The sequence below is a fragment of the Jaculus jaculus genome, chromosome 1, assembly GCF_020740685.1.
Source record: "Jaculus jaculus isolate mJacJac1 chromosome 1, mJacJac1.mat.Y.cur, whole genome shotgun sequence".
NCBI lineage: Eukaryota > Metazoa > Chordata > Mammalia > Rodentia > Dipodidae > Jaculus > Jaculus jaculus.
In genome coordinates, this window is record NC_059102.1 from 81,350,073 (window position 1) to 81,376,426 (window position 26,354).

The following is a 26,354-nucleotide window of genomic DNA, read 5'->3' on the forward strand; positions in this document are numbered from 1 at the left end:
TTATTTTTAAATGATTTTAAGAATTTTAGGGAAAGTTAGATAGCCAAACATTTCTTATACTAATTAGTTGTTAAGTAATTACGCATAACTCTATGGCATTCTTACTTAAAATGATTTCAAAGATTACATAGAGATTGTAATGGAAGACAGGAATGTTTATTTCTCAGGGTATGAATGAAGAGTTTACTCCCTGAATGACAAACTTCAATTCTATGTTTAAGCGGCTCCATAACCCAGGCACATATTTTCTATTTCTAGTTCAAATGACCAGATCAATCATGATAAAATCAGTTTCCATTCCTCCTCATCAATTAAAACAAACAATCAAAGAGGCAGCTATGCAAATTATCTATTTGTTTAAGTTGTAGAAACCAAAGAAATCTGAGTGCTTATACTAAAACTACACTAACAAGTAGGAGGCCTAAATATGACCAGGCTATGGTATAGCTTGAAGTAGTCAACTTTCTTGGAAAATTCAGATAAATAAACAGGGAACCTCACCACACACCACCAAGGACACCACCACTAGCTTCTGAGGTAGACCTAGAAGCAAGGGTCTTGGACTCCACATTTGTGTAACTCACTCAGGCACAACTTGGCATAGGTAGAACTGACCCTTCTTTGATAGTATTTTCCATTGATCTCAATGACACAATCCCATATGGTTTACTCTCCTGTATTTTTAATTTACACATTTAGAGAAATTGAAGGCATTTTAGTATTTTAATAGGCTACATTCTTATTTTTTATAAAAACCTATTAAAAAATAGGTGAGACATTTCAAACTGATTCTCTTGAAGTATACTTCATAGGCCTGATAATATTTTTAAGTGCATGACCAAATTTACTAGTAAGTCACTATGTGGATGCTTTACTTTTAACAAATGTGCATTATATATAGTAAGCTAGGTAATACTCAGTGTGTGCTATCTGGATAGATAGTACTTACTAAGCCTTGTGCCAGGTTAGACACTTGTTTAGGTAACATTTAAAAGCTGAGTCAATATAATTCGTACACCTATTATTGTAATGCCTTCACTTCTTGGGGAAGAACCTAAGACTCAATTGGTCCAACTCCTCTCAAGATGAAACTTGAGGTCCCAAGGACACTCAGTGACTAGTCCCAGCACACATTGCTCATTAGATAGACACTTATGACTAATCCAAGACACTAAGCCTTCATACAAATGGGACTAAATATTTTGACATTCATCTGAGGATATTCAAGGAAGCCATGTAAATCCTAGAGAGAATTGTTTTTGGTGTGCTATAGAGACAATGATATTTGTGTGTTATGTGACACTTCAAAATAAATTTACTATGGCTGGTACTATCTAATACTGTAAAAACTCACAAGTCCATAGCATTCTAAATTACATCACTTATGGAGAAAATGGTCAAAGGTTGCCTTATATATTAAGTACTACAATGTGAAATTATTGTTTTACAGTAAATAATGTCAGAACTTTCTAAATAGTTATTTTAAGTGCTTACTTAAAAATACTAGCTCCCATCAAAATTGAGTTACCATCTACGTATAGTCAATGAAATAATTCATGTTCATTTAAAATAAAATGTGCACACTGAGTCCATAAAATATATGAAGAGAGGAATACAGTGTGACTGCTTCAGAACACTCTAAAAGGCAAAATAAGAAGCACAAGGAATTAAAAGAAAGCTTAATTGGTTAACAGCCACTAACCAGAGCCAAGTTGGTCCTAAAGAGGGCTTTATCAGGTTGCCCTGGTTCCTCACAGGAGTGTGGTGGGCAAAGAAAGGCATCCTCCTTAGCAGACACATAGCCTTCTTCTGGTGAAAGCTGCAGGAGAATGGTGTGTGAAACCAGTTTGTGGAGAAGACAGAAAAGAAAAGAGGGACAAGAATCAGGGGAGAAGGATAAGAGGAAGACAAATAAGTTGAGTAAAACAATGAGAAGGTTTTCAAATGTTAACATATGACTTTCATATAAAATGATAAGTATGAAATTTGACAAATATTTATATTCAACATTTTATCTAGAAAGATACAGAGGGTATTTTTACTGCAGTAAAAGCATCATCTATTAGATGAGAATCATTTTTATTCATTTTAATTCTCCTTATAAGAGATTACCAAAACCAATACATTTTATGTTACAATAATCTTCTGATCATTTTTACCTGCCAAATATTCTGGCCTGATAATTAAAGGCAAATTTTAGAATTCTTAAATATTGCATCACATAAGAATGAAACATTAAAAGGATAAATTCTCTTTGCCATCTCTTTTCAGAATACTGTGTAAAAGAAACAGTATTTGACAGGAAATATAAAAGAAATATAAAATAAAGGAAATATAAAATATTAAAAGTGTAGCTGATTAATATCACATGGCTTAGAGGGCAAAACAATAAGCCTGCCAACCTGAATTCTGTCCTTAGCACTCACATGTTAACAGGCAGAGCCAGGAGAACGCCAGAACTTAGGGATAAGCTAGACCAACCTTCCCAGTGACAAAAGACTATAAGAGAAAACTTATCTCAAACAAGGTGGAAGTTGAAGACTAACATCCCAACAGGCTGTCCTCCCTCTGACCTCCACAGATAGGCTGTAGCACACATGTAAACACATGTGCTCACACACACACACACACACACACACACACATTAAAATATATGTTCATGGGCTGGAAACACTGCTCAGTGGTTAAGGTGCTAAGTGCTTGTTTGCAAAACCTGACAGCCAAGGTTCAGTTCCCCAGTACCCATGTATACCCAGACACACTGTGTGGTACATGCATCTGGAGTATGTTTGCACCAACAGGAGGCCCTGACATGCCAATGCTCACTCTCTCATACATGCACTCATTCTCTTAGATAAATAAATAAATATTTTAGAAGTATGCTCACAAAGCTTACTGTTTGAAATATTTCTTTCACAGAAATTGAGAGATCGTTATTGCTGGTTATATAAATATATCTGTGTTCTTGTATTTTCTTAAAAGAAAGTATTTTTATTTGCTTTTAATCTAAAGCCATACTTACACACTGGGGGAAAAAAAAATAACCTTCAAACACTGACAATGTCTCTACTACTTAATTGCATTACAGCGAGTACTGCATGACAATCACTGCAGCTGAGATGCATACTGCTTTATGTGGCATAAGTTCATTACTTTCTCCACCACTGCAACAAAGAAGCTGAGAGTTATTCCTGCCCAGCAGAACCACAAACTTGACCCCACATTGCAAAGGTTAGTTTCCTCTTCTGCAATAATTAGACAAGCAAATGTGTTGCAGTGAACATAATTTAAGAACATTTGCCACCTGGTCAGACTTTCCAGCAAATTTCACTGTGACTAACAGCTCCAGAATTTCTTAGTTGCTAATGCTACTAATGTTTCATACTCCACTTCAATGAGATTTTAAGGTTTTAAACCACATTTTCTGCAAGATCTAATTTAAGAGTCATGACAACCTTATTATTAAATGAAAGAAGGTTAAAAGGTAAACACAAAACAGAAAATTTTAAATTTATATCTCCGAGTATCCTAGATTCTTTACTCTTAAAAATACTACTTAAAGGCTGGAGAGATTGCTTAGTGGTTAAGCACTTGCCTGTGAAGCCTGAGGACACTGGTTTGAGGCTCGATTCCCCAGGACTCATGTAAGCCAGATGCACAAGGTGGCACCTGCATCTGGAGTTCGTTTGCAGTGGCTGGAGGCCCTGGCATGCCCATTCTCTCTCTCTCTCTCTCTCTCTCTCTCTCTCTCTCTCTCTCTCTCTCTCTCCCTCTGTTCCTCTCTCTCTCTCCCTCTTTCTCTGTCTGTTGCTTTCAAATAAATAAATAAAAATAAGAATAAACAAAAAAAATTTTAAAAAATACTCAATAGTTTATGTTCATAGAATCAAGAAATATGTTAATGAAATGTACCCAAACCTCTTCAATGAAGAGGACTCCGAGAGCTGACAGAAAGCCATTTGTTGCAAATGTATCAGGAATCAATAAGATCTAGATCCTCACAGGCAAAGGCTTGGCCACTCCTATCCGCACAGTCCCGGAGGGCGCTCCCTTCAGTGCTCCCACAGCTTCTTCAAGACTGCTGTTTTCCAGGTTAATGTCATTGACAAACATGAGGCGGTCCCCAGGAAGAAGTCGGCCATCCTTCTCTGCAAGGCCACCAGGCACCAAAGATCGGATGACTATCACAGTGCTTGTGGGATCAAGGGGGTCCTGACATAATGGAACAGAGAAAAGAACTCAGCTCATTGTGACATGGAAATACTTTATTTTTAAACAAAGTTTTTCCCCCTGAGTTGTAGTGGATTGCTAATTGTTTTAAAAGATTTTTAAGGACTATCTTGGCAAAGATAAGCTCCAGTTTATTTTAGAGAGATTAGAGGAATTCACCAGAAACAATAGCATTCTCATTTGCTAGCACTGCTAAACAGACCTCTTAAATTCCTTAGATAAGCTTAACATGTAAATTTTAAACTTTTTGCATGCATGTTTGTGATGTGCATGGCTTACGTGTTCGGGGAGGACAAAGGTTGGCATCATGGGTCTTCCTCAATTGTGATACAACTCATGTTTTGAGACAGGGTGTCTTTGGTAGTTTGAATAGATGCCCACCAATACATCCAGTATTTTATTAGCTTGAAGTTCAGATCTGCAGCCACCTGGCTGGAGGGGGTGTCACTGGGCAGATCTTAGGGTCCAGCCCTAAGATGTGGTGGTGGATTTGCTATTCCAGTTGAAAGATATGAGAAGTGTCTGGAGTTCCTAAAGTGTGCTGTGTGGTGTGGCTTTTTTTGTTTGTTTGTTTTTTGTTTTTGTTTATGTTTTTTTGCCTTGCGGTTTCTCTCTCTGCTTGGACCTGTGAAAGTAGGCCAGCTTCTTCTGCCATTATGAAAATTCCCTTGGATCTATAAGCTTCAATAAAATATCTCTTCTATATAACTGTGCCTGGTTTGAAAGTTCATCTCAGTGACCTGAAGCTGTCTACTACAGCACCTCATGGAACCTAGAGCTTTTTGGATTTGGCTAGACTAGCGACCCAGCATGTTTCAGGGAGCCTCTTGTGTCTGCCTCCTCTGTGCTGGCAGTACAGATGCATGCTGCTATGCCCAGCTTTTACGTGGATGCTGAGAAGCTAAACTCAGGTCCTTATGCTTGCATAGCAAGCATCTTAATGACTGAACTGTCTCCCTAGTCCAAGTAATCTTAGTTTGTGCAGCTATCACATGAGATTGGAGGTCAGGTATGGCATTTGTAAAATGGGATGTAAACATACTGAGGTAGGGCTTATACTTGAGAATTGTAAAAACATAAAAAGAAGACCCTCCACATTTACGTAACAACTCAACATCAGGACAATGCTTCAAAATCAGGCCTTATGAACAAAACTCCCCAGACTCATCTGAGATATGTTTTTCTTCCCAGTATTCACAGGAGCAACAGACTGTAGCATTTCCTTATTTGCCCAATACAAAACAATGCAAATACAGACCACAATTAAGCAATGTAAAAATAGTCATATTTTTAGTAAAGTGACTACAATTTGTAACATATACATTCATAAATTTATCATCCACATTACACAAAGAAATAAATATGTAATACTTTAAGAGAATTAAAATATGAGCTGCCAATTAAGAGCATGGAACAAAACAGATTACTCCAATAATAAAAAAGACATCTACTACATTGCTATGACACTCCTAAAATGTATTCTATATTTCCTCCAATCCCCAAAAGCTGAAATATAAAATAGCTCAATGAATCCAATGTTAAAAGAAATTTTTATGAAAATCAATGAATCATACAGATTAGCATTCTGAAAGACTAAGAACAAGATGATGTGTTTGATAATGCTAAAAAACTGTTTCTTTTCTGGTGGTAACACTGTACTTTTACTTTTAAGAACTGCTAAAAATAAGATATATTTACCTGATAATCTAAAATGCTGAAACCAAGGCCTCTGCTCCCTTTGTCCAAGTCTATGTACTGAACTCCAGCCTCCCACATGGCCAGTGGAGTGTGAGCCTCCTCGGCATTCTGACCCACATCAGGCATCACTAGCACAGGATCCTCTGTCTCTGATGACCCAGTGAACTCACCTAGATCTACATGAGCCTGGATAACAGATAAGACATCTCTTATTTCAGAGGAACTAGAGTATCAGACATATATACCAACATTGCAAACAAAAGCAAGAGATCTAGTTATCTATCAGAATAAAATATTCCCAAATAAACAAAGGCTTAAATATGATACATTTTAGTATTAGCACATAAGTTAAAGGGGAAGCATGATTAAAGGGGAAAAAATGCCTAAATTGGAACAACCTTAAAATTATGATTTGGGAGCTGCAGAGATGGCTTAGCAGTTAAGGCACTTGCCTGAGAAGCCAAAGGACCCAGGTTTGATTCTCCAGGGCTCATGTAAGCCAGATGCACAAGGTGGTATATGCATCTAGAGTTCATTTGCAGAGACTAGAGGCCCTGGCATGCCCATTCTCTCTCTCTGCCCATTTCTCTCTCTCTCAACTAAGTATATAAATTTTCTAAAATATGAATTGTAGATCTCCTATACAATTATTTAATGGTCATAACTTAGCAGTATCATTGAGAGTGATTTTTTCATCTTTTATCAGTCTCAATCACTTCTATGGTCAGAAGAAAAAGTGAAGCTATTTTATTATTAAATAAAAATAACTCATGATAAATGAGATCAATTCAAGAGAAAGAAAAGGCCAAAATTTAGTGTTTATGCAAATTAAGACTATAAAATGCCATGATGCACATGTGATTATATCACTAATAAACTGAACAGTAGCAAGCCATCAGGCTTGAAGTCAAGTTGCTCTAGATTAAAGTTTGACTTTATTGGTGTAAAACTTGGCAATATTCTTTTGTTTACTATGTGTGTGTGTATACACTGTGTGTATGTGTGTGTAGTGTGTATGCTTATAAAATACTTGTCATAGAAACTGAGATTCAAAATGTTAGCTTCTTTCAATAAAAAATAATTAAAGTGAATATAGGTTAATCCAACTTCAGTCACCTGTGTGAACATGTCAAATTTAAGAAAGACGAGTTTATTAGTATAAAATCCAAGTTTGCATACTGTCTTTGTTTTTAATAAACTATTGTACTGCCTAGAATCATTAATGTAAATTTCTTCATCTGCCTGCTTGTAATCGTCCCCTTTACACCATATAGAAATGCACACGCATATGCATAGTGTAGCCTTGTAACAGTACACAAGTCATAATGATGTTTCTTGTTCTACCATATCATAATACATGAATATTATGCACTATATTCTTCTAAATTTCAAAATTATTTTCCCTGCATCATTTTCTTCAGCATTACCTCTCTTTATACCTTACATGAGATTTGTATAAGTGGTAAATTATAATTATGTTCTTTGCACCTTCCAGAAAGGCTGACTAACTCTGTTACTTGATATTGTGATTGAAATGAAAATGAATAAGCAGATAGGAAAATGAAAAACACATAAAACCATTTGACAGGATCTATGAGTGCAAACCTCATGTTCTCCACAATAAATGTGAAAATAAATTGAGATCTATATATGCTCTGAAATGATTTGCCCTTGTATATTTTATTAATTTACTAATCAGTAACTGTGTGCCACGTACAAAGCTGCACAGGTATAATAAGAAAGTATCTTTTTCCATATGTGCACCATCTATCACTATTTACATACTTCGGTTTTCTGTCACATGGAAAAATATATTGAAAAAGAATAATTTAAGTTAATTACACAATTACATAGTGTCACAATATTTAATATTAGTACTTGAACCTTGAGAGAAACTCCTTGTGACAAGTGACGTGACTTACATTTCTATTACAAAAGCTGATGTTCACAAGGATGAGAGTAAGGGTCAAACTTGACTCAAACCCAGGCCTGTCTGACTTCCACACTGTTCTATAAGCTGTAAGCTAGGTGAGGAATTGATTAAATTACCAAAGCAAAGTAAAAAAAAAAAAAATAGTTACTTCTTTAAGCCTGCATTTTAACAGTATAAGCACAATGTTTACAAATTTTATACCTTTTCTGTTAGCTCAATCTCACTTAAGTCCAGGTTACCCAGTTCTGATTGGGCGGTGGGTGGCACAGTTCGACGACAGCACACCATTGTCACTTCTATTGGCAATTCTTTTAAAATATTCACTACATCTTGGTGATTTTCCCCAAGCAAATTTATGCCATTCACCTGTTGAAACATATACAGTTTCCACATAAAAGAAACATTTATTGATGCACATGTTGTTCTAGAAACATTTTGTTCCACACATAAACACTGTTCTATGGTGACGACAGACAGTTCCATAGTGCCCAGACTAGAGTGAGACCTGCGTGAGCGCTACCTAGCATCAGTCATGCAGGGTTTGCTCTCATTGCAGACAGGACGGCACGTTCAGAGCTGCCACCAACTCTCCTGCCCCACTAACCTGTCGGTCTGAAAAGAAGATTCAATAAAATGTTCCCAAGGAATGGAGAAGGAAATATTATGATGACTTGATATTTTATAATAAATTATTTACAACACTAAGAAATGACATATTGTATGCTAGCAGATTTTTTAATATGTGGGGAGAGAATATCAGAGTTTCTTATTCCCACATTTAAAAATATTTCCAGATTGCACAGAAACAAATCTCAGTAGTTAAGTAGTGAAGAGTGCTAAGAACGGAGTGGGAGGGGACAAGCGGAAAATGGTTCCCTTTTAATTGATGGAATCTCTATTAAAACATGTGACTCTATTGCCTATTGTAAAACTTAAATGCATGTTTAAAGTTTTCCAAAGACTTCTTTCATAGTCTTCTGGGCCTCACACAGTGCAAAACAATACAAAAAAAAAAAAAAAAAAAACTAATGAAAACAACCCGTATGAAATCAGATCTGAAGCTCAAAGAGCACTCAGATTTTCCCTTTCTATTTCGGCAGATTTTTATTTGTAGAATTCTTTTAAGTTCCCAACTGGAAGGGGAAATTTATAAGATGAACTTAGTCATTCACCACATTAAGCCTTCTGAGGTCCTTTCAGTCTGATTTCCAGAAGAAAAAGAAACAAAGCTCCTTACTTCCAACAGCTCGTCTCCACTGAAGAGCTTCCTACTGTGACCCACAGGACCTTCAGGTAGAACAGAGCGGATGAAATGATGCCCCACTGTGGCTTCCAGACTTATTCCTAGGCCACTGTTCTCACTGAACTTGCTCACATGGGCCACCTGGAAGAAGAGAAACCATCACAATCCCAATATGGTTAACTTTTTCACTAAAGGTAAAAAAGATGAAAACCCTTATTGTAAAGCTGCACAGTACTGATGTCCGCTGTTTGCACGGGCTACAAAGACTAAAGGGATGCAGCTAGCTACCAGCACGCACTGTGGTTCTTGGTGATTACACGTGCTGACAGAAAACGGAAGACAGGCAAAACCAGCCTTCATCTGAGCACAACTGACAGCACGGAAAAGCCACCCTTTAGACTTGCAACTGGGCAGGCATTGTGCTTACCCATCCTCCAAACTATCTCATCTCATTCTCATTCATGGGTATAATTATGCTATTTGCTTCTATAAATTAGGAAAATGAGGTTTGGAGAAGTGATCTCCACCAGAGACACACAGGTGGAAAATAGCTCTTTAGTCTGACACTAGAACCACACTCGGGGCCGTGCTCACCATGGAAAGGCAGCTGCAGTCTTTAAAAGTGAATAAAAGCAGAATTGGGGCTAGTGCTCAGTGGTAGAATATTTTGCCCCCTATGTGCAAGGCTCTAAGTTTTGATACTCAGAACCACACAGGGAAAACATGAATCAAAGCTTAAAACAAGGGCTGGAGAGATGGCTTAGCAGCTAAGGTGTTTGCCTGCAATGCCAAAGCACCTAGGTTCAATTCCCTAGAACCCATGTAAAGCCAGATGCACAAAGTGGCGTACACATCTGGAGTTCATTTGCAGTAGCTGAAGACCCTGGCACACCCATTGCCTCTATCTACTTGCCTCTTTCTTTCTCAAATATACAAATAAAAATATTTAATTTTTTAAAAGCTTAAAACAAAAGAACAAGCTACTAATGAAGACTATTGAAAAACTACCTATTTTCAAAGAATTCAGTGATTGCAACTTTAAAATAGAAAGCATGCTAAATGTTCTTTTACATTACAGTTAAGAAAATTAAAATTGACTGACAAAAACTGTTTCATTTTTAAAAAATATTTCTAACAAATCTTAATGGGAAATGGTACAATGTCAATATCAGTGACAAAGTTATGTATTTGAAATATAATGCTGTATAAAATTCTTCCATTGCCTGGAAAGTCAAATCAGAGATCACTTCCTCTGAGAAGCCTTCCAGGTTCCCACTGAAAATGTCCATCAATACTTCTGTATGACATCACTCCTTCCTGCTTCCATTTATACTGTATAGTTACACAGCGGACAATGTGAAGTCAGATCTGTGTCTCATTAACCTTGGCCTGACTGGGTTCATGAGTAACTTAGTTCTTTTGCATTCATAGCACACTTCTTCTCATGATAGATCACTGGGAGTACCACCCAGACAGTTGGTGCAAAAGGCAGTTAAAAATTCAGTCCCAGTTCTGATATGTTACAAAACTGGTAGTCAAGATAAGAGTTCCCTTAATTATTCAATTTCCACCTAAAGCATGGAAGTGTCAGTTACAAATGCCAGCCACATTAACCCACCAAAGTGATTGTACCATGAACCACTGTTAAGGTGGACCTTACTGTCTGTATTGTTCTCTGGCTCAATTTAAAATGCTACTAACAACTACACTGACAGCATTCTAACTGGACTGCTGATCACCTTGAATTTTTAAAAATACTTTTATTTATTTATTTATTTCAGTGAGAAAGAGGAAGGCAAAGAGAGTGAAGCAGATAGAGAAAGAGTGGGCATGCCAGGGACTTAAGCCACTGCAAACGAACTCCAGATGAATGTGCCATCTGGCTTACATGGGTACTGGGGAATTGAACCTGGATCCTTAGACTTCACAAGCACGTAGCTTAACTACTAAGTTATCTCTCCAGCCCCATCTTGAATTTTTAAAACTCGATTGTAGTCATGAAAATTAAAGCTAGTGCTTAGCAATGAAGTATCAGAGAAGTGATATTTGTTAATACTGAATGTTATTTGTTACCTTTTTTCTTGTAATCCAGAGATATGTGGATATTATAAGCAGTATGAAGAATGATATCTAGCATAGTATTTTATTTTTGCCTTTGAAATCTTTAAAATTTTCATAATTTCTGTCACCATTGTTAGACTTTTTAGAATAGCAGCATGTGACAGTTTAGCTAGTCCTACAAACTGTTGACACACATAAAACATTCACTGTGGCATAAGTAATATTAAAAAAAAAAAAAGCATGCAGAAGGACTGAGAAAATGGCACAGCAGTTAAAGACACTTGCTTGCAAAGCTTGCTGGCTTGGGAGTCAATTCCCACCCAGGTTTAATTCCCAAGTCACCCACATTAGCTGAACAAAAAAATGGTGCAAGTGTCTGGTGTTTATTTACACACACACACACACACACACACACACACACACACATACACATGCAAATATTTTCTTTTACTTTTTAAAAATTCTTTATTTTTAAATAAAGTTTGCAAGTAATGTAGTATAAAATATTCAAATACAGGATGTATAAAGTTGAATCATGTCATCTACACTGTTCAAAGAAAACCAGTAAGATTCTTCTATGCATTTACAAATATAAGCACACATACATTTAAATGAATCATATTATACATTTCTATCAATAACTTGTTTTCACTTTAATATACCATGGTCACTTCCCATGTCCATTTACAATTAATGTACCTTATTCATGTTAACAGCTAGGTAGATCTTATTTTATGGCTGAATCATAGATTATTCAGCCAATCTTTCACTAAATTTTCTACCATGAAATTTTTATGCTTTTATAGAATTCTTAAATATTTTCAGTTCATCTTTTTCTTTCAGCAAATAATCTCACTTTGACCATGCCTCTAGCTTAATAAATATTTGTACATGGCAAGTTTCACTGTTTGTAGATACTGTTATTAGTCGAAACTCAATTTCAAGTAATAGAAACCCAACTCAAATTAACAAGCAAAAAAGGTCATTTGTTGGTTCACATAACTCAAAGGTCCATGTGATATGCTAGCTTCAGGCACACAGTTTGATCCAGGGAAAATAAAAGTTTTGGGAAAAATATATTTTTAAATATGGAGAATTGATTAAAGAAGACAAAAGCATAGGTGATTGAAAAAAAGCAAGAGAGTCAGGCATGGTGCCACATGCCTATGAATTCAGCATTTGGAAGCTGGCAACAAGGGGATCAGTAGTTCAAGGTGTCCTTGGCTATATAACCAGTTTTGTCAGCCTGGGATACATGAGATCTTGCCTCAAATAATCAAAACTTGAAGGTCAAAAGGAGGAGAAGGAAAAAGAGAAGAAGGAGGAAAGAATCTTTTAACAATTCCACAATAGGTCATAATGAGTTTTGTCTTATTTTTAAGTAAACTATCATTCTATTCTTATTCTTTCTATAAACCATGGGTTTAAGACCATAAAAATCCTATGCCAGTATTATTTGTACCACAAGAAATATATAAAAGTATTGATTAAATATGTGTTAAAAAACCTGAAAGCCATTTATTTCAGTTCTTTGGTTACTATGCAGCCTTTTCAAATCTTAGATTTATTTATTTATTTACTTGTTTATGTGAGAGAGGAAAAAGAAAAGAGAGAGAAAGAGAGAGAGAGAGAGAGAGAGAGAAGGGAGAGACTGGGCATGCCAGAGCCTCTTGCCACTGAAAACAAACTCAAGATGAATGTGGCAGTTTGAGCATTTGTCTTTACATGTGTACTGGGGAATTGAACCTGTGCTGGCTGGCTTTGTAAGCCAGTGTCTTTAACCACTAACCCATCTCCCAAGTACCCAACCTTAATATTTTTGATTAATGGCTTAGGTACTCTGAAAAACTCTGTACATTTTCTATTTCCCTAGTGCTCTTTCTAATGATAATCATTACGGATATCTTACTCAAACACGGCTACAAGTTAGGAATTAGGGAGAGCAAGCTAACCTACCACAATCTCATAGTTAATTCCCATGATCCTCTGCCACTTTGCCAGCAGTGTAACCTCTTGCTGAGCATCTTCTGCTTCTTCTGCTTCAGTTGACAGCAACGGATACCCTGCATTAGACCAAGACTGAAGTTAGGGAAGAACTTCAACTTCCAAAGTCTGCTGAAGGGAGCAAAGCTTATCTGTTGTGCTGTACCAGACATTTATTACCCTTCAATAATTCAGTTTAGAATCCTGTTGGCATGGGTTCAAGTGTATTTTCTTTTAATAGATATCTTTTAAATTTGAACTGGACTTCTATGAAAGTATTCATATATCATCTAACTCTCACATAAAAGAATGAGGTCTCTGGGCTTCTCCCAGGCATGCAGAGTGGTCCATTGGTGACATTTTGGGTTTTAAAAAAATGTGAGGAGAATAAAAGAGCTATGCTATAAATTATCAAGTACCAACAAAAGAAGTTAGAAAATAATATATTCAGCTCAATGTACAATGAAAAGCATAAATAACAGGATGAACCAATAAAAAACTGAGATTGTGTCATAAGATAAAAGCCTATAATTGGAGTGTAACTTTCAACCTGAGATTTTTAATTAGCAGATGAGGTGTTTTGAAAAGCCCTGGACATTTTGGGCCAAAAGAGAAATAAATCTGTATTTTATCTTCAAAATTAAATCTAATCATGTGGGGGTAACTGCAGCAATGAACACAGCTTAAGAGGCATCTTCAACTCAGATATGAGGCCAAAGGCTAAGGTCATTTTATTAAAAAAAAAAAAAAGATTCAGCCACACATAATTATAAGTCTAGAGTCCCACCCCAACAGTTCCCCCACATACATATGCAAATTTCTCACTAGTTGCCTCTTCTAAAGCGAAATCAATATGGTTCTTAGCCTTCAAGACAACCCCAACCATTCACCCCCACTAACTACTCCTAATTTCATTTTCTTTGTATCCTTGCTCCCTAGTCTTGATACTTACTTTAGCCTAAGAAATTTCTTTACCAAATCAGTGTGAAAATGGAAGAATGTGATTAATATGTATAGATTCTACATATCATTCTAGGTTATCATTATAAACAAATATCCCTTCAAATAATAAAGGGTAAAATTTCCAGCAGCAGAAGAAATTCAATAATGAAAATATAACATGCATTAAAGAACTCCAAAATTCTGCGCAATTATTTGGCAAAAGGCAGGCATCACACTGAAGGAGCAAACTGTCTTGGTTGTACTTAGTGGGTTGCAAGTCACCAAAGCACCTACACAGTGTGACAGGTAAGGAAGCACATGGCATGTGGCATGAAAATATGGCAGCAATATCCTGATATGATTACACATTAACAATGTTAGTCTACACTATTCTGATGGATCCTGGTATGTCTACAGTGAATAAATTCTCAGGGATGGAGAGAAGGCTTAGCGGTTAAGGTGATCGCCTGTGAAGCCAAAGGACCCAGGTTCTATTCCCCAGTACCCACGTAAGCCAGGTGCACAAGGTGGCACATGTGTCTGGAGTTTGTTTGTGGTGGCTGGAGGCCCTTTTGTGCTTTCTCTCCCTCTCTATATGTCTTTTTTCCCTCTAAAAATAAAACAAAATAAATATTTTTTTTAAATTCTCAGAAAAACAAAATTTTTAAATCTGTATGATTACTTTATAATTCAACTTCTCAAAATTAAAGCTTCTAACTCATCAAAAATTGAAAAGTGGGATAGCTTATTGGTTAAGTCACTTGCCTGCGAAGCCTAAGGACCCATGTTTGACTCCCCAGATCCCATGTAAGACACATGTACAAGGTGACACATGCATGTAGAGTTTGAGTACAGTGCCTGGAGGCCCTGGTGGCCTCTCTCTTGCTCTCATTCTCTCTCATAAAAAGAAGGCAGTCTGTTGGGTTTGCCTCAAAAAAAAAAAAAATAAGTAAATAGAATAATTGAAAAGTAAAATAAAAAGAAATTCAGCCTCCAAAATTTGAAGTTTCTATAGACCAGGGTATTGTATGCTGATAAAATAGCACCAAAGGGCCCGAAACCACAAGATCAGGAGTTCAAGGATAGGTTAGGCTACATACCAAGATGATGTCTGAAAAACCCAAACAACAGTAACAAAAATTGAATACTTTCACTCCTAAATATATAAAAACGCTCCTTACATACATTTAAGTAGAATATTTTTATTATTGTTTCTCAATAAGGAAGAGATATTATGCAACTGATTTCTCAAGGGTTCTAGCCAAAATGTGTGTGTGTGTGTGTGTGTGTGTAAAAAATAGACCAATCCAGCAAGGAAAAAAAAAGCTATAAATGAACTATTTTAATCAACCAACAATTAATTATATCTATAACCATGGATTCACAGGAATCATTTTTCTGAGCATTTCCAGTAATATCATATATTTATAAAAGCTTAATCTGATTTGTAAAAATCATCTTTCCAAAAACATAACAGAGTACAACGTAGCACAGTTCCAAGTGTTTACCTTCCTCCACTGGCAATATGCTGGCGTTTTTCCTCAAAGATAAAGAATCTTCATCTTTTTCATAATTTTCTTAAAGACAAAGATATAATGTAATTATAATATAATATACATAACAATCAAAGCACATGAATGTTTCTAAACCCACCTTATTTGAACTCCTAATTAGAGTCTGGGGAAAAAAATCCCCACAGAAACCACATGAACTTGAAGCTTTTCTCTACGTGGGCAAGCACTGTGACCTGCTTCCACTTCCCCATCTCCTGGTAATGCATCATGCGGTACATAGCTTAAATACCAGAATGATCAACAGTTTTAGAAATAGAACATTTTCCAGCCAAGAGCCTGCCATCAGTAACCCTATCCATCAGTGTGACATGCAAGGATTTCTGTACTTTGCAATGATAGTTATGCCTCTCAGTTTATGGGGATTTTAGGACTTTCCACTGTTATTTGTGCATGCTCAGTTTATAACGGCATTTCAAATTGATTCCTTCAAGTAGAGGCTGGGGGAGGGGTCATCAGCGTGTCATATAAAACACTTCAAGCAGAAGAGCATTCCCTAAGAGATTACATGATGACACCCAAAGGTAATACAGGGACATAAATGTAGAAGATTCTATTTCTCACTGAGAAAGCAACTAAACAAATGTGAAGGAATCTCTGCTTTGTTCAGAAGCCCATTCTAAAGTGAGTGGACAGATGAACTTTCCAGTTAACTCTACATTCATTAAAGCTCATCTTTTTACTTGGTTCATTATGTGTAAAGTGCTGGGTAGAAACCAGTTCATATGTAAGTTATTTTACAATAAGAAAAACAGGTAAATAATGCCAAGGTGAAACTGAAAACCAAGTCCCTGTGGCTGTACCTTTGCATATGCTAGCATTAACAGATGACAAGTGCACTTCTTTTGTGATGTCCTCTCTTGCTGTGAGCTCTGCTTCCTGCTTCGCTCCTCTCCTCATCAGCGTCAAGCGCACAGTCTGTCCTGTGTGTCGCAACACCTCCACCGCTTGTTGATTGGAAAAGCCCTGAAGGTTGGTGCCATCTACCTATGATAATAAGACAGGTTAAAAAACAAATTCACTTTTGTATTGCTAAGTCACAAAATGTATTCACAGAAAAGAACAGGCCCTGAGTGTTTCTCTAATTGGGAGATGAACCTTACTGCCCTACCACCTGCTCAGTGGCTGATATTAAGTGAGGTGCACTGGAATCCCCTTGGAGGGATTGGTCTACTTTAATACAGATTCCGTGGTAGCACTTTTGGAAATTACAGCCAACAATTTGAGGATGGGGCCAAATCTCTGTGCCTTTTACAATATTCTGTAATTCTTTGTGTGATCCTGGTGCATAGTAAACTCCAGAAACCAGTATGATGGAGGACACAGAGGGATGGAAGGCAATGAGAAAAGCTCTCCCCCTCCCAGAGGGAGCCTGCATTTTTAAAAAGCACTATAAACTGCTTAAATCAAACAGGATGGGGAAGTTGTCTTCCTTCTTATTTAAAATTTCCCTTTTCACATTCATAGATGACAAAATATTTGAAAGTGTCCCTGTGATCTTTTCTAAACACAAATGTGATATCACATCACCCCAACCATTTTTTTTTTTACACAGAATAATCCTCAAGACAACACTCTAAACCCTCCTCATGATTTGCTATGTCTTGGTCAGCTATCCCTACTTCCAACCATTGGCACCCCTCCTCCTATATAACCCTCTGCCCATCAGCCACATGGGCTCTGACCTGTAGTACCCATTCACGTGGGGTTGCCACAGAGCCCACTCTAGCCCATGCTCCTTCTCATCAGTTTACACAGAACACACTTCTAACCGCTCCACATCTCAGTTTAGTAGTTCTCCCCATAGCCAAGGCATTTCAATCTCCCTGGCTATGGTCAAAGCTCCCCCATGCTACTCAGTTACCTCCTCTCCTTCATATCCCTTTGCAGAGTCTTAACTTGATGGTTTCTGTCATCATGTAGCTTATGACTGTGTGCTCCCAAAACAGGCTCTATATCATTTTGCTTATTAGAGAGCCAATAAATCACAGTACTGGCCACACAGTAGATAATTGCCGCAAAGGGAAGTAAACAGTCAATGGATCATATGGAAAGCAAACTATGCTTTGAGATAGATTAATAAATGCAGATGAGAACGCCATATTTTTTTAAATCTATAAAAACCACAATGAAAACATAATTTTAAGTTGAAGAAATGCTGTGAAATGACTGTGTGGCATGTGTTTCTAGGCATAGTGTTAGCCATACAGGCAATCAGATCTTTTCTAAAATGAATAAAGAATGATGAGATAGAGATCACTATTCTCCAAGATAGATTACCTCACTGCAGAGGGTTCTGGTAGGGAATCTAATTTCACATTTTAAAAACTTACTATCTTTATGTCTATGTGTATATACAATATGTGATAGCTATATTATATATGAAATATGCAAAAGCATATGATTTTTGAATATACTGAAGAGATAAAAGAAAGAATAGGAAATGGGCAATTATTTTTTTTCTTGTAGGAATATTTAACCAATAATCTATTGGCCTCTACTCTATCTCACAGTCTCATGCTGTGGTGGTTTGACTCAGGTGTTCCCCATAAACTTAGGTGTTCTGAATACTAGGTTCCCAGCTGATAGAGATTTGGGAATTAATGCCTCCTTGTGGGAGTGTATTGTTGGGGGCAGGCTTATGGGTATTAGAACCAGTTTCCCCAAGCCAGTGTTTGGCACACTCCCCTGTAGCTAGTGTCCACCTTATGTTGGCCAGGGGGTGATGCCCACCTTCTGTTCATGCCATCATTTTCCCCTGCTATCATGGAGCTTCCCCTCAAACCCATAAGTAAAAATAAACCTCTTTTTCTCAGAAGCTGCTTTTGGTTGGGTGATTTCTACCAGCAATGTGAATCTGACTGCAACAGTAAAGTGGTACTGAGGAGTGGGATTGCTGCTAGACATCTGACTGTGTGGCTTTGGCCTTTTGGATCTGATTTTCAAGAGGAATGTGGAAGGATTTGAAACCTTGACCTAAGAGATGTGCTGTAAGTACAGCTTGATGGACTATTCTGGTCAAAGGTGACAGACCTAAATGCAGTAAGAACTATGGACTGTGAGGTTTGGCTTGTCGGGGTGAGAAAGAGCGTTGCTTGGACTGGGCTAGAGGCAGTTTTGAAAAGCTTACTGTTATACCAGTGTCCTGAGAAATTGTGCAGGGTTGCTTTGCGTAGAAATGAACTGGTGTGAGCAGAGGGATATGGCTCAGAGGAAAAAACCTTTGGGCCTAAACTACAGCCCGTTCACCTGCAAATGGTTTGAGAGATTACAACTATTGAGAGTGGACCAGTTGACCTGCAAGGAAGCAACAGGAAGAATGCAGACTCTTTTGAAGGAGCCTGAGTGCTCAAGGAGTGTCCTGTTCTTCAAAATCTGCTTTATTCCCCCCACCCTCAATTAATAAATTGGCACTCTACCTGGAATGCAAAAAAGAGGGTCACTGAGTTTGCAACATGGTCTTGTGTTTTGGAAATGGCTGTGGGCAGTGTGAAGCACGTTTGCTGGATAACTGCATGGAGACCTGATGGAGCCATGAGGATGGACCGTGGGTTGCAATTGAGATGCTGGGACTACAAGAGGGCTGCCAAGGAAAGCTGACAGCCCTGTATGAAGTTTTTCAAGACTGTGAGTCATCTAGCTGGAGGGGCAGAATTGGAGTATCAGAGACTTGTTGCTGGTTAGAATTAAAGTGCAGGTGTGGGGGAGGAAGGGTGTTACCATGGGATATATTTATAATCATGGAAAATGTTAATAAAAATTGTGAAAAAAAAGAATTATCATACTTGAAGATTTGTCACTGACTAGAGATGTTGGACTTAGATCTACAGAATTTGATGTTTACCCTGTTTAAATCTCGTATTGGTTGAATATTTCTTTGCTATGCCCAATGCCATCTTTTGCTGTATAAGTATTCTGTGCTATTATGGCTTGCGGGGGGGGGGGGTGTTTTGGTATTATGGCTTAGTTAAAAGACCTTGGATTATGAGGATATTTGAACATCATTGGGATTGATAAAAACTATGGGGACTTTTAAAGTTAGAGGAATGCATTGCATTTTAAATCATGTATGGTTATCAGTTTATGGGGTTAGGGACGGAATGTGGTGGTTTGATTCAGGTGTCCCCCATAGACTTAGGTGTTGTGAATGCTAGGTTCCCAGCTGATGGAGATTTAGGAATTAATGCCTTCTGGAGGGAGTGTATTGTTGGGGATGGACTTATGGGTGTTATAGTCAGTTTCCCCATGCCAATGTTTAGCACACTTCCCTGTTGCTATTATCCACCTTATATTGTCCAGGGGATGATGCCCACCTTCTGTTCATGTCATCATTTCCCCTGCCATCATGGAGCTTCCCCTCGAGCCCGTAAGCCAACATAAACCTCTTTTTCCAACAAGCTGCTCTTGGTTGGGTGATTTCTACCAGCAATGCAAATGTGACTGCAACACAAGCTTTGGTTCCTTAAGTGTTGTGTGATTCTTCTGAACTCCCTGGCAACTTGAACACAGGTATCAGACTATCTTCTTTCCCCCATTCATACCCTGTTGATTTCCTTTTGCACAAACTTAACAAATCATAATAATAGAGAAAATTTTTTAAGAAGACTATAAGTCAATGAAGAACATAAGTTTCTACACCGGGAATTTGGAAGACCTTCCACTAGAAATGTTTTGGTAACTCAGTTCTTAAAAAAATATTCTTCCTCAGTGAACTTACCCAATCACAGAAAAAAAAAATCTCCACATAGTCTCACTCATCTACAGCACCTAACCTGAATCTACCCAAGATACCTTACATACCCAGCAAGCATCTCATGGACTAGATCCTAGGATAGATGGGGAGGGAGGGGAGGGCATAGAAGGTGTGAGAAACACTGACTTAGTCCCAAACAGCAATGGTACCATAAAATTCTACTTCCTAAAAGGCAAACCAAATGGTTGAACCCTTACCAGGCCTATATAGGAAACACCTGAACCACAAGACACTGCAGAGGGTAGGATCAATCTAACCTAAACCTTTTACATCTTCCCTCCCTCCTTCTCCCTCTCTCTCTCCTCCCTAACTCTTGTATATTAGTTATATTCTTCCTCATTTTCTTAGTGGGCACTGACCTGTGACTCCCAGCACCAACATGGGGCTATCATCCACAATGAGCTTTTGATCAGAGAAACCTACAAGGTTTCCTAAAACAATGACAGATTTCTGTCAGAGTACTTGATGATCCACCAAAGGTTAGTGGTAAGACCCTATTGCTGAAGACACCATATGCAGCTGACACATAAAATGGAATGGCATGGCTGGAAGCCAGGAGAGAGTCAGTCCCCAGACAGTCAGCGTATCTAGTACCAGAAGGTGCTACATGGGCAACTGGGGGAAATAACCAATATCTCTCCAAGCAACTCATGGTCTAACCTACTTAGCAGCAAATAACCTGTTGTGATGCCCACACAAGTGCAATAGTGGCACACAGCCATGGTGGGGAACCAACTGCTCTTGATTTGCCTAACTGATCCCTTCAGTGGTACGGGACCCATAGCTGGAGCTGGGAAACAAGTCAGAATCATAGCCAAACATAAACACTCTCTCCAATATCAAGCTATCATCAATCATGGGCTACAAGATAGCCTACACCTATCAAACTCTCTATTAAAAAAAAAAGTAAGGGTTATTTCATTTGTTCTGGAACTAACTTATTCTCCATTGGAGAATCTGCTTTTCTTTTTCAGATAGATGCAGATCCTAAGGAGAGAGCCACCCCATCATAGCTCAAAAGGGCCCTGGCTGAAACTAAGGAAAATTAGCAAACCAAGCAAGGGTGCTGATTTCCTGATGAACCAGATACCAGCACACGGGGGAAGGAGACCAATACAGAGAAAAATCAACTCCTACCAAATCAGAAAGCAAGAGCCTCAGAGGCCCCCAATACCTCATCACTGAAGCAGACCAAAAATGAACCCAACATGGCTCAGGGAAATTTTGTGGAAGAGAGGGGGTGGAAAGAATGTCAGAGCCACATGTTGGGTCAGGATATGCAGAGACATGTATTGTACCAATAACTGTGGGCTAACTCCACAAGGCATGACCCATATACCTCAACAAGGAGGGGCCAATGGGGAGGGAGGAGGTCATGGATCAGCCTAATAATGGTACCAAACTGCCTGTATTTGCTGAATAGAAAACTAATAAAAAAAATTATTATTATCATTTCTTGGGCTTTTGGGTAAGTTGAAGTGTCTATCTGTTCTTGGAAGTTTAAAATATATTTCTTGGGGCTGGATGGCTTAGCAGTTCAGCACTTGGTTGTGAAGCCTAAGGACCCTGGCTTGAGGTTCAATTCCCTGGGACCCATGTAAGCCAGATGCACAAGGTGGTGCATGCATCTGGAGTTCATTTGCAGTGGCTGGAGGCCTTGGCACACCCATTCTCTCTCTCTCTCTGCCTCTTTCCTTCTCTGTCTGTCCTTCTCAAATAAAGAACTAAAAACTTAAAAAATTAATACACACACACATACACACACACACACATATCTTACACAAATGTCACAGGGTAGAAAAATTTCTATAATAGAAGTCATAGAGTTTAGATTTATTCTTTAGTTCAAATGTCTTAATTACCTCATCTATGATGTGGAAATCAGGGTACCTCCTCGCTGAGAACTGCAGTATATGGCACTTTGCAATGGGGTACTGATGATCTGGCATTTTTATTGACAGAATGGAGTGAGTAATAAACATGAAGGCCCCCAGGCTATATGAGAATGAATAATTCACACAGAGCTACAGAAGAGGTGTGATCAGCAGTGCTAAATCAGAAACCTCACTTAAGGCAGGCCACTCTAGACCACAAGAAGAGTGAAGGCATCAGCTCAGACAGCACGATGCCACAGAGAAGAACATAGCAGAACTAGGCACCCGGCATCAAGCTGCCCCTGCATTACCTCGTGCAAAGAAGACATCCAGCATTATCTTAATAAATAGTGACAACTCCACAACTAACAGGAACGATTATGAAGAAGAAATACAAGTTAGCACAACACAGTAAAACTGCCTCCTCAATATACTCAATGTAGCCTGCCAAGCCCTCCTCCAACTGCCTATAGCTACTAACAAAGAATGCAAACCTACCAACAGTCACAGAATATTAAAAGCAACACACACACTTATCATCAAGCACAATTTTGCACAGTTTTCAGCACCAGTCACTGAATAATTAAAAAGAATGAATGTATAATTTTGTCCAATAACAATATCATTCATCAACTTGTTTTTAAAAATAGTCTTTTGGGGCTGGAGAGATGGCTTAGCGGTTAAGCGCTTGCCTGTGAAGCCTAAGGACCCCGGTTCGAGGCTAGGTTCCGCAGGTCCCACGTTAGCCAGATGCACAAGGGGGCACACGTGTCTGGAGTTCGTTTGCAGAGGCTGGAAGCCCTCTCTCTCTCTCTCCCTCTATCTGTCTTTCTCTCTGTGTCTGTCGCTCTCAAATAAATAAAAAAATAAAAATAAATAGTCTTTTTGGGCTGAAGAGATGGCTTAGCAATAAAGGATCATGCCTGTGAAGCATAAGGACCCCAGTTCGATTCCCTAGGACCACGTTAGCCAGATGCACAAGGGGGCACGCTCGCACCTAGAGTTTGTTTGCAGTGGCTGGAGTCCCTGGCACGCCCATTTTTTCTCTCTCTCCCTTTCTCTCTCTCTCCTTCTGTCTGTCTCTAATAAATAAATAAAAATAAAATCTTTGAGAAATTTTTTAAAAAATAGTCTTGTCAAATAACTGTTACATGGTGTGGCAGACAGTTCCAGGTTCGCTGAGATGAACTTCTAGACCAGGCACAGTTATGGAGGAAGGGATATTTATTAAAGCTTACAGATCCAGGGTAAGTGCTATAATTGCAGAAGAAGCTGGCCTGCTTTCACAGGACCAAACACACACACACACACACACACACACACACAGAGAGAGGGGGGGGGGGAAGGGAGAGGGAGAGGGAAGCCATACCACATAGCACACTTAGGACCTCCAGCTAGGTACACTTTGCATATCTTTAGACTGGAATCTCAAACCAACCACCACACCTTAGGGCTGGACCACCTAGTAACACCTACTCCAGCCAGGTATCTGCAAATCCAAACTACAAACTAATGAAACACTGAATATATTGGGGGCCATCTATTCAAACTACCACACATAGAATCCTAACAAATGAAAAGAAGGTACAGAGGTGAAACCCTGCCCCTGTAATGCATCTAGTGAAACGCTAGGGGTCTACAGAATACAATCTATAAAAGGAAATTGATTAACAAACTAATTTTGCTTCATCGAAATAGTAAGAAATAGTAAGAAATAATTTCTTAGTCTTCTCCACCTCAACAAATACAAAATAAAAATAGACTGTAGCCCCAATATCTGTGGTCACAACAAAAACAGAACAAATAGACTACAGTTGTGAAAACACAACTAGGAGTAAAAATCTCTACTACCAACCTGGCAAAAATTCCACATTAAGATGAAACTCTGCACAAAATTAATTCATTATCAAAAGTATTACATGATGGTCCCAATATTTAAGGGGTTTCTTTGAAGAGAATGTTTCTAAAAATTAAAAATCAAAATACTGATGACAAGTGAAGACAACCAATTTTACTAAAAGCAAGAAAAAATTCTCAGAAAGTATGCTTTTATACTCCCTGAGTCAACATTTTTTTTTTTTTTACCATTGACCTTGGCTAAGGGGAGTTACATGTGACATTACACCTATGGAAGAGCAAGGGCATGCAATACTATAAGACCTTTTAAAATGTAATGTTTTAAGACCTTCAAAAGGATTTCCTTAATTAAAATGTACAGTGCACAAAGTGCTAAACCAGCTACTTTTAAAGTCTCATTTTTTCTTCTATGGAAATTGAAAGGAATGTTCTGTATTCCTGTTTTATAACTAAAGAAACAGAATCAACAATCTTATTAAAAGTTTAATATAGGGGGCTGAAGAGATGGATCAGCAGTTCTCTCTCTCTCTCTCTCTCTCTCTATTTCCCTCTCCCCCCTTGCAAATAAATAAAGTATTTAAAAGTTTAATACAGAATTATCATAAGATCTAGCAATCCACATTTTGATAAACATAGAAGAGACATAAAAACATATCTGTATAACACACTGAACCTGAATGTTCCCAGCAGCATCAATCTTACCAGGCTACAAAGGAAAAGAGCCCCGCAGCTCTTCAGCTGCTTGCAAAAGAATACTACTCGGCTGCGAACAGAGAAGAACTGATATGTGTTACAATATAGATGAATCTTTAAAACATTATGCTCAGTGAAAGGTCAATCACAAAGGACTAAATCCTGTGTGATTCCACTTACAGAAGAGGCAACTCTATATGAAAGGAAGAAATTGGTGGCTGCAAAGGCCTGGAAGGACGTGGGAAGCAGAGGAGTGACTGCTAATGAGGATCTAGATTGAAGAGCAATGAAAATATTCTAAAATTAATTACGAAAATTAATATCCAATGCTATATATAGACAAGTTGAATGACATCTGACTTACATCTCCATAAAAATGACTTTAAATGATTTCTAGTGAATATAGATAGCTTACAGAAAAAAGTAAAGTATCTATGATTCAATTTTTAATTCAACATGTATATGGATTCAGATTTTGTATCTGTTCACTCTCTTTACCTCTCTCCAATAAAAATCATGCATTTCATTTTCACTGCAAGGTGAAATGGAGACACACAGAAGAAGCTCCTGCCCAGCAGGGTACAGATTGGGTGGGAAGCTCAACTATCTTTCAACTACATTTCAAGAAGAAAGCATTGCTGGAAGGAGATCACAGCGCTAAACCCAGGAGGGCTCTGGGAGACGTCATGTAGAATCCAAACCAAAGATAAAGCATTCCTTGATCTCTTGTCTAAATTGTGATAAAAATTGCATGCTAAAAAATTTAGCTCTTTGGGCTGGAGAGATGGCTTAGTGGTTAAGCACTTGCCTGTGAAGCCTAAGGACCCCGGTTCAAGGCTCAATTCCCCAGGACCCACGTTAGCCAGATGCACAAGGGGGCGCACGCGTCTGGAGTTCATTTGCAGTGGCTGGAAGCCCTGGTGTGCCCACTCTCCCCTCTCTCCCGCCCCCCCCACCCTCCCTCCCTCTCTCTGCCTCTTTCTCTCTCTGTTGCTCTAAAATTAAAAAAAAAAAAAAATTAGCTCTTTAACCATGTTTAAATGAACAGTTTAGTAGTGTTAAATATTTCACATTGTTGTGGAACAGATCTCCAGAACATTTTCATCTTACAAGGTGAATCACTCTTCTACTGAATTACCACTTTACCTTACCCTCTCCCTAGGCCCTGGTGTTACCATTCCACCCCATGGTCCTCTGACTACCTTAGATACTAAGGCATTTAGTGAAATCTCACAACACATCTTATAACTGTCTTACATCCTCTTACAGACTGAATGCCAAGCACATAATACTACATCTGGTTTATCTATTCATCCCATCAATAACATTTAGATAACATGTCTGTCTTTTATATGCATTGCTGACTTTTTATCCTAACATCCTACTTTCTACTTATTGTTAAGATTCCAAGGGAACAACGGACTGAATTAAGCATGAACTAATAAAGTAGCATTTTCCACCTATGTTCTCAAAGATCCCACAGTAATGTAAGTTTAGTAAATACTTGGCAAAAGAG

The 26,354-nt window shown here is 38.2% G+C and overlaps 1 protein-coding gene across 10 annotated transcripts in view; it reads right to left on the reverse strand.

Annotated features, from left to right (window-relative positions):
* The window catches only part of Mpdz (multiple PDZ domain crumbs cell polarity complex component), a 143,520-nt gene that overhangs the window by 82,170 nt on the left and 34,996 nt on the right, over window positions 1-26,354 (reverse strand). For all 10 annotated transcript variants that reach the window (XM_045145903.1, XM_045145896.1, XM_045145891.1 and 7 more), the window contains exons 10-17: window positions 16,465-16,648; window positions 15,599-15,667; window positions 13,122-13,228; window positions 9,099-9,245; window positions 8,063-8,227; window positions 5,929-6,114; window positions 4,003-4,212; window positions 1,703-1,819 (exon numbers count right to left, since the gene is read on the reverse strand). In XM_045145903.1, coding sequence (XP_045001838.1) covers window positions 1,703-1,819; window positions 4,003-4,212; window positions 5,929-6,114; window positions 8,063-8,227; window positions 9,099-9,245; window positions 13,122-13,228; window positions 15,599-15,667; window positions 16,465-16,648 — 1,185 coding nt within the window. The remainder of the gene's footprint in view (window positions 1-1,702; window positions 1,820-4,002; window positions 4,213-5,928; window positions 6,115-8,062; window positions 8,228-9,098; window positions 9,246-13,121; window positions 13,229-15,598; window positions 15,668-16,464; window positions 16,649-26,354) is intronic.